The sequence below is a fragment of the Nicotiana tabacum genome, chromosome 7 (genome assembly GCF_000715075.1).
Source record: "Nicotiana tabacum cultivar K326 chromosome 7, ASM71507v2, whole genome shotgun sequence".
In the NCBI taxonomy this organism is placed as follows: domain Eukaryota; kingdom Viridiplantae; phylum Streptophyta; class Magnoliopsida; order Solanales; family Solanaceae; genus Nicotiana; species Nicotiana tabacum.
The window spans coordinates 150,361,262-150,370,578 of NC_134086.1; the positions used below are offsets into that span (position 1 = coordinate 150,361,262).

At 31.5% G+C, this 9,317-nt stretch overlaps 1 protein-coding gene across 1 annotated transcript; it reads left to right on the forward strand.

Annotated features, from left to right (window-relative positions):
- The first annotated feature begins 1,709 nt into the window (after nt 1-1,709).
- Nucleotides 1,710-9,221, forward strand: LOC107801919 (ferric reduction oxidase 2). The gene is made up of 8 exons (XM_016625338.2): nt 1,710-2,010; nt 2,196-2,301; nt 2,419-2,601; nt 3,258-3,492; nt 7,224-7,551; nt 7,664-7,907; nt 8,030-8,730; nt 8,818-9,221. The coding sequence occupies exons 1-8, from the start codon at nt 1,806-1,808 to the stop codon at nt 8,955-8,957; spliced, it is 2,142 nt and encodes a 713-aa protein (XP_016480824.1). The 5' UTR covers nt 1,710-1,805; the 3' UTR covers nt 8,958-9,221.
- The last annotated feature ends 96 nt before the right edge of the window (nt 9,222-9,317 follow it).

The following is a 9,317-nucleotide window of genomic DNA, read 5'->3' on the forward strand; positions in this document are numbered from 1 at the left end:
TGAGAGATAAAACACTCCATAATAAAAGTAATTCCATATCCGAACTTTAAATCCGATCGATACCTTTGGTTAAAAATAAATGAGTACTTACTACTTTACCTCAATTTTTATTAACTATTTAAATTACTTGCTTTTGTCCTTTTTGTATTGTATTCTTTAATATATATATTAAAAAAAAAAAAAAAGAGGGGTGGGGGTGGGGGTCAAGGCCAAAAGTCCCCTTTTTCTTAAATAGTATTTCTTTGTTTTTACTTATTTCATTATACTTCCCCACCTACTCCCTCATCCTCTTGCTGCTACATCACTAATAGATTATTTGGTTGGAAAATAAGTTATCCTAGGATTAAATATTTCGAAATTGTTTATTTATGGATTAGTTTATCTCGAAATCTTTATCCCACCTTCTTGTATGGATAAAAATAATACTACAATTCCGAGATTATATCCCGGAATTAATTATACCTTATCCCTCATACTAAACGAGCTCTGAGGAAATAACCACAAAACAATAACCAAAAGAGAGAGAATCCAAGGCACCAAACCACAAGATTTATTTTATGAATTAGAGTCCGGACCTGATTTAAAAAAAAAAAAAAAAAAAAAACTCTACAACAGTAAAATCAAATGCTTTACATCCCATGATCTTTGCCTAAAAGTGTTTCTGTACTTTCTCAATTTTGTCATTAAAAAAACAACAAAATAATCTTCGGGAATTGCAAAAGAATCTTTAAAAAAGCAATAGCTCAAAACATTTAGTTGGGAATTATAAGATATAGAATTAAATAAAATGATATGATATATATGCCATAAGTTAATTTGCCATGGCTATTTTAGTTTGATGACCTATTTAAGGGAAGTTACCAACACTCCGATTAGTACATGGCGTAGCACAGTTAAGAAACTAAACTGTCACTAAAGCCAAATATACATCCCATCTATTTTGTAAAGAAATTAGTTTAAAGGCAAAGTTTCGACCAAAACTTGAAAAAGAGCTTAAAATTACACTTCTTTGTCCTGATGGCCTAAGGTAAAAAAGAATTCAGAAAAGTTAGGTGAAATAAAAAAGGAGAAATAGGGTTTACACAAAAATAGCCGGCAATATTCATTGTTTATTTTTTCTAGCTATTTACCTGATTTATACACTAATTATACATAATTATATGCATATAATGCATAAATATGCATATTTTATACTCCTTCCGCCTCAAATTATCTGTCATGATTCTCTTGTATACATCCATTAAGAAAAGTTAATTAGGATGAGATTTTGACTACCTTACTCTTATTCATGTCTTAATATTTAATCTTTTGAACAAAGTTATTCATAATTGAGGTGTTTGTTGTCTTCAATGATAATTATTACTAAGGGTAAAAAAAAAAATCAATTTTGTCTTGAACTTTTAAAATGATAAATAATTTGAGATAACTATTTTTAGTAACCACGACTGATGAGGAAAGAGTACCTCCACTAGCCATTTTTAGTTTACGTAGTTGGGGCGGGAGGCTATTTTGTTAATTCATCCTTTTTCTAAATCTAATTTTGATGCATAAAATCATTCGATATTTGTACTAGTGGAAGTTAACAGGTACCTTTAGGATTAGTTAATGTATATGAAAGCTGGTCCGGACACCACGATTACTAAAAATAAGTGAGGTGTAATAATCTTGTCAAGTCAGCATCTCATACAAACTTGCTTATATATAGCAGAGAACATGTAACACTCCTTTGCTAACAACTTCACTATAACTTCTTCCATTGAAAGGCCATAAACAAGCTAATTAGAGAAATAAAGAAGCTAGAAATAATGGAGGTGAAGAAAAGATCATCATCATCATCATCAATGTCTGATGGAAAAATAAGAATGATACAAGGAGCAATATTAGCTTTAGCACTTACAATATTTCTTGGGAATTTGATGATGTGGGTAATTATGCCAACTTCCACATATTATCAGAAATGGGTTCCTGCTCTCCTTGCTGCTACTAACTCCACATTCTTTGATATCCAAGGTATTTATTATTTAACTCCTTCCTCCATTTTTCCCATTCTTTTTGTCCCCTTAGGAAAACCATACAGAAAATATTAGCATGAGAATCCGTCTCCTCTTTTCTTTTCTTTTTTCTTTTTGTTATATTGAGATGAGGGAAAAATTTTAAAAAAAATTGTTTATTTGATTCTTGGTGTCATTTTACAGGTCCCATTATGATGAACTTCACACTGCCAATATTATTCATAGCTGTTTTGGGCTGCATTTATGTCCATTTGGAGAAGCAAAAAAGTTATAGTGTCACTTCATACTGGTATGTATATAAATCTAAAAAAAAATGTTTTAAGATTTTCTTGTTTGGTTGAAGGAATTTCATACATGTATTAATTGTTTTTTATACTTGTTATTGTTGTTTTCTTTCATATTGCAGCAACAAGGATTGGTTGAAGGTGTTGAAGAAGCCAAAGATTATCAAACCATTAGGGATAGTGACATGGATAGAGCTCTTTTTTCTGGCCATGTTCATTATTCTCTGCGTTTGGTATTTCTCGGCATTTGTCTATTTTCACTACAGTACCATTACCACTTATGCAGCAACTAAAGGAGTTCAAGTGTAAGTATCTCCTTTCCCTAATTAAACCTCCTAAAAACACTCATTCCCCAAGGAAATATAACACTCAACAACAACAACGACCATGATGACACAGTAAAATCTTATAAAGTGGGGTCTGAAAAGAATAGTGTATACGCAGACCTTACCCTTACCCGACAGAGCAAGAGATTATTTCTGATGAGACCAATAATACTATAAAGAGAAAAAGGAAAAGTTCTCTTAAGACTAAATATGAACATCATTGCTTGTGGTACATTATATTGTACTACCTCCATCTGTCTTTTAAGATTCTTGCATACCTTAACAAAAACATTTTGTTAAACTATCCTGTATTTTTGTATTAATGTCTAACTTAATTAACACTTCATTGATTGGAACAACAAGGGTGAATCTGAAAAGGGAAAGTATAAATATATTTCTTATTTCTCTAAAATAATTTCAATTTGCCAATTAAGGACTAATATTTGAGACAAGAAAAGTATTACTTTTTGATATTTTACTTGTATAGAGATTATAATGATTTTCTGTTTATGAATACTTCGAGTAGGAAAGAGTAGCATCTAAAGAATTTTTTTTCATTTAATTTTGCTTAATATGTGTTTGCAATATTTAGTTGAGGGAATATAATTTTTTTTTTGGTGGTGGAAATATTGTAGGTGGCAGGCAAGGATTGATAGGTTGGCATTGGTGATAGGGCTAACAGGGAATATATGTTTAACATTTTTGTTTTACCCTGTGAGCAGAGGCTCGTCTATTTTGCCTCTTTTGGGGCTAACTTCAGAAGGCAGTATCAAATATCATATATGGTTGGGACATATGGCTATGACCCTATTCACTATTCATGGTCTTCTCTTTATTCTCTTTTGGGCTGTCTCTGGTCGATTACATGAGGTAATTTTCCTTCCTAATTAAAACATGTTTATTCATATTTTATTCTTGAATTATATCCTAATTTTGTTGTATTCTACTATCAAATACACTAAAAATTAAGAAATTTCCATTGAAGCAATACTCTATAAAATGTTGCACCCCCCCCCCCCCCCAAGATTGCTCTTTAAACAACGACACTACAGGAAATAAGATTTTCAGTGACGACTTAAGGAATATAGTATAACTAGCTGGATTCACTATTTATTTTTTCTATCCGGTATACACATATTATACATATATTACATTATCACTAGGTGTTTTAGTTGGGAAAATAGTCATTCTCAAAATAATAGCATGTATATTTTTTGTATATATATACATTCTGTATGTTATATAAAATACTTATACAAAGTTTATACATTTTTTCGGCTACCGTATATAGATAGTTTCTGGTGCGGGCTAAAAATGATAATACCCCTTTTTAATTTAACCGTTCAGGTTAATTATATTCCTCTAATTTCTTTGTATCAAGTGCACTAAATATTTGAACTTTCTATCTTAATAAGACATTCTTTTGAGAAGGTGGGGGTGGTTGGTGTTGGATTTTCAAGATTTCCATAACTTAAAGTCTGCCTGATTATGATGTGTAATTTATAGCCAAACCACATAAATTATGCTTGAATTAAGAAAAAAGAAAGTTTGAAATTCTGAAATAGAGATATTGCTCGTGAACTTCATGTACAAGAAACTACTTAATCAAGATTCAAGAGAACGTCAAAAAGAAGATAAAGCAATTTTTGAAACTTAACTTATACAGTAAAAAGATGATCATTACACACCAAGTTTTCTTGGTTTGCCACTCAATAATAACATGTTGTTAGGTTGATAGTGCCCACACTCAAAAGAAGATGTGAATATTAAGTTCACTAGGTTTCAAACCTCACCATATATCAAAAGTATGGGTGATATAGCACATTAATATCATTCAAATATAAGAAAATTGAAAGGAATCTCTACATTAATAGTTGGTCGGTTTCACTATTTTTTAGTCAGTATACATAGATTATATATTGATTATACACATATTATAAATGAATTGTACGTATAATGCATATCAACCGATTATTTTTATTTTAAGCAATTAGGTAAATAATTATTTAAGTTAATTCTTCAAATTGAAGAAAGGGAGTGAATTCTTTTCTTTTCTTTTTTCCTATTACTTTACAGTGAATAGTCTATTTTAATTACTTTAGACATATTTTTCATCTTAAAAAAATATACCAATAAAATTATACAATAAAGTTATTATTATTGATGTAACGAACAACAATGATAACTTTTGTAAGGTGGTTGGTGTCCTTCTAGATACTGCAATTTTACCTGAGTTCAAAGTTTTCATAGTTTCACTTTTAAAAAGAATTTCCAAAAAGTATGCGTTAATAGTCTAATACGTTAAAAAATAATCCAATTCCTCTTATGAATATTTGGCAATAATTGTGCCTCAGGTCTAGCTCTTTCCTAACACTCAATTTCAATGGACTGAAGTTCAAAATCAGATAGTTATGCATCATGCATCACTCTTTTATTAAGGTCATTATCTGTTGTCATATTATGTGAGGAGCAATCAAATGTATAATGTGATACACAGAAGATTTCATCATTACATTTTGTCTCTAATCTACTCTGCCCAAACCTTTTACTCTTTTCATAACAAAAGGCAAAGCTAGTACAAATTATAATTGATTAATTTCCCACTGGAATGATTGTTCTTTTAAAAATTAAGGGTCAAGCATCTTAATTGATAACATGACCAAGAAATATTTAGATTTTTTTTTTTAATTTCTCATATCTTAAAGTTTAGAAGCTCTTTTTCTCCAATAAAAAGCCCGTATACCAAAAACCAGTAAGACTTAGAATAATTTAGTACTCCCTTACTTGTAGGTGTTCGGATTTTGAGAATCAAACGAATCATTTTTTACCGTTATTTATTTATATATCTTTTAATTATTTTGAATTGTTAATTATTGTGAACTATAATACTCTTTAAGTAGTTTTCACACATATATAGCATTTATCTCCAAAAAAAAATCTATATTCAAATTCACGGTCAAAACTTCTTAATCTCGACAAGCAAAAAGTGTCACATAAATTGAAACAGATGGAATAGTATTAATGGAAAATCTTCCACGTAATAAGTGTGAGTTCAATCTTCCACATATTTTTTGCCGACGGTACTAAGAAAAGTCTCTAAATTTAGTCAAGAAATTTATTTTACTTTATATCAACAAAGTAACATGTTTACAAAATTCTAATTATTAACTTCTAAGGAAAGATAATACATAATGATTAAAACTAACACAGTGAAATAATATAATACGAATAAAAGTTTGGTGAAACAGTTAAATGTGGGAAACCTTGGTAAGACTAAATTAAGGTTCCACTAAATTTGGAAGTTTGATTGGGATTTCAGAACAAAAGTGCAAGAGCCCACTCCCTATGCCACTAGACATGAGAGTGACACCACAATAGAGTGGGAATTGGACCACATCAATATTATTTGTCCATTTGCCTATAAATGTATAAAATTTGTATAATTTTTATATATAATATACATAATATATATATATATATATATATAAAATATATAAATTTTATACAACTTTTTGACTATTATTTTTACAGCGACTACTTTTCTCATTTTTTCCTATTATTTATGCATTTGTTTCAACTGTTTGGCTAGTGCAGTTTGGCATTTTCACGAACCCATACTGTTTGGTCTTTCCTAATTTATGGATTCTTCCTTTTGGGACCCACCACCATCAAAAAAGAGAATGATTGATAACTTTCCCTGCATATTCTACACCACTAATCAACCAAACAAAGTTTTGTCTGAAATCCATTTGGGCATATAAGTCTAGAAGAGAGCAACTCACGCCAGCATGATGCTTAAATGACGTGATCATATTTACTTGGTAGATGGACGGAAAACTTTTCGCGAGCATCATCTAAATTATCAACAAATTGTGATTAGGGAATATATATCAGGGAACTGTATATAATACTATAAATCTACAGGTGCGGATGGCTTTTAGCTCGAGCTAAGTATCTATATAATTTAAACTCTTTATAAAATACACTTCTTCTATTTCACCTTATATGACATTATTACTATTTGGAGAGTCAAACATGGTTTTTTTAACCAGATTTTTTCAAATACTACTTAAATAGTTAATTAGTTGTGACTTATAGTATTTTTTACATAGTTTTTAAATATGTAAATTTTATTTCAAAAAAATTAAAAATTCTGTATTCGAATTTACGCTAAAAATTAGTCAGTTTGACTCTGGTATTTCCTAAAAGGCTGACATAAACTAGAACGGAGGAAATATATATTTTTACTATGTCATATTACAAAAAGTAATTGGTGCCTTGATACTTCACTTCCATTGATTTACAATTCTACCATCCTAACTACGGTATCATGAGTTTAAATCACAATTCGAGAGTCAAACGATTTATTCTTTGATCATAGGTTTTTATCTACCTTTTGAATTATTAATTATTGTAACTAATAACATTTTTTACATAATTTTTAATAATATAAAATTAATTTCGAAAAAACTTATAGATTCTATCTTCAGATACACGATCAAAATTAATAAAATTTGAATAAGGTATTAAGTAATTCACCCTTGAATTTACTGTGTTTTACATCATATTATTCATCTTGATCATATCTTGGTTTGAAGCAGATGCTGAAATGGGATCCACATTACATATCAAATGTACCTGGAGAGATTGGTTTACTGGTTGGATTAGCATTGTGGACAACAACTTTCCCTGCAATAAGAAGAAGAATGTTTGAACTCTTCTTCTACACTCACTATCTCTACATTCTATTCATGGCTTTCTTCTTACTCCACACTGGAATGTTCTATGCCTGCATTATGCTTCCTGGTTTCTTCCTCTTCCTCATCGATCGATACTTGAGGTTTTTGCAATCCAAACAAAAAGTCCGTTTAGTTTCAGCCAGAGTTTTGACTTGCGAAACTTTTGAACTCAACTTCTCCAAAATACCAGGTAACATTTCCGCCTTTTCAAGCTAAAAATATAAAGAACTAACTTATATACACTGACTATGTAACGACTTTTTAAAAGATAAACTTTTTACTTATTTATTTATGATTTGTAGGTTTGGAGTACTCTCCAACGAGCGTCATGTTCCTGAATGTACCAAGCATATCAAAGCTGCAGTGGCATCCATTCACTGTAACATCAAACAGTAACTTAGAATCAGATACAATTAGTGTTGTCATCAAATGTGAAGGTACTTGGACCAAGAAACTTTACGATGTTCTCTCTTTGCCTTCCCCTGTTGATCGCCTTGAAGTTTCTGTTGAAGGACCCTATGGACCTGCTTCCACTCATTTCCTAAGGTTAGTATTTCTACTATAAACTACCATAACTTTCACATTACCATCTCTGTACACTCGGATAAATTCCAAGTCGATTAGTTCCCTAAGAATACTTTGTGATGATGTAGCCATTTTAATCACAGGCATGATACATTGGTCCTGATCAGTGGAGGAAGTGGAATCACTCCATTCATTTCAATCATCAGAGAGCTGATATATATGAGCTCAACACTGAAATGCAAAACCCCCAAGATTTTATTAGTCAGTGTGTTCAAGAACTCTTCTCAACTCTCCATGTTAGACCTACTTCTTCCTTTATCAGGTACTCCTTCAGGATGTTCTAATCTTGACCTACAAATTGAGGCTTATATTACCAGGGAGAATGAACCAGCACCAGAAAAACCCGAACCCCTTCGAACCATTTGGTTCAAACCTAACCATTCTGATGCACCCATAACCCCAATTTTAGGCCAAAACAACTGGCTTTGGCTTGCTGCTATAATATCTTCCTCATTTGCTCTTTACCTTCTATTTGTGGGGCTACTTTACCAATACTATGTTTACCCTATGGACCATGGTACTAACAAGGTATTCCCATATCACACAAGGGCATTGTTCAACATGCTATTTATAGCAGTTTCTATAGTAATTGCAGCAAGTGCAGTCTTCCTTTGGAACAAGAAGAAAAGTGCTAGGGAAACTAAACAGATTCAGGACATGGCAGATTCAACACAGTCTTTAAACTCATTATTAGCATATGCTGATCAAGAGCTGGAAAGTCTTCCTCAACAATCACTCAACAAATCAATCAAGACACATTATGGCCAGAGACCTGATCTCAAGAGTAATTATATCCTTGCATAATCAAAACTATTAAGTAGTACTTTTTACAAACTCTGTGTTTGGGTAACTAAATGAAGTTCTTTTGCAGGAATTTTGCTAGAAGTTAAAGGATCAAGTGTTGGAGTACTTGCCTCTGGACCGAAAACCTTGAGGCACGACGTAGCAGCCATTTGCTCGTCTGGTTTGGTTGAGAATCTGCACTTCGAGTCCATCAGCTTCACCTGGTGATTTACATGTCTTCTCAGCTCCGACCTAGCTTAAAGGAACTCTGAAAGAATGCATATCTATGTAGAATTGTAGATATTATTCTCTGTAATATGCTCCAGCCTTCTGGTTGGATCGATATGCGTGTTCAAATAGGTATTGTGAGTATGTTTGTCCTAGGTTACAATACTTTTTTGTCGAATATCATATGTAATGTATTGTAAGTAGGGTCTTGGAAGAGGAAATAAGGTTCATGGGATTTGAATATAACCTGTAGTTGTTTGGGAAGCTAAGACTAAACAAAGACCATCTCATACAGTCATACCCAACTTATTGTTGATAAATAAACCAAACGAAGCTCCTAAATAATTTTTGCTAAGACAG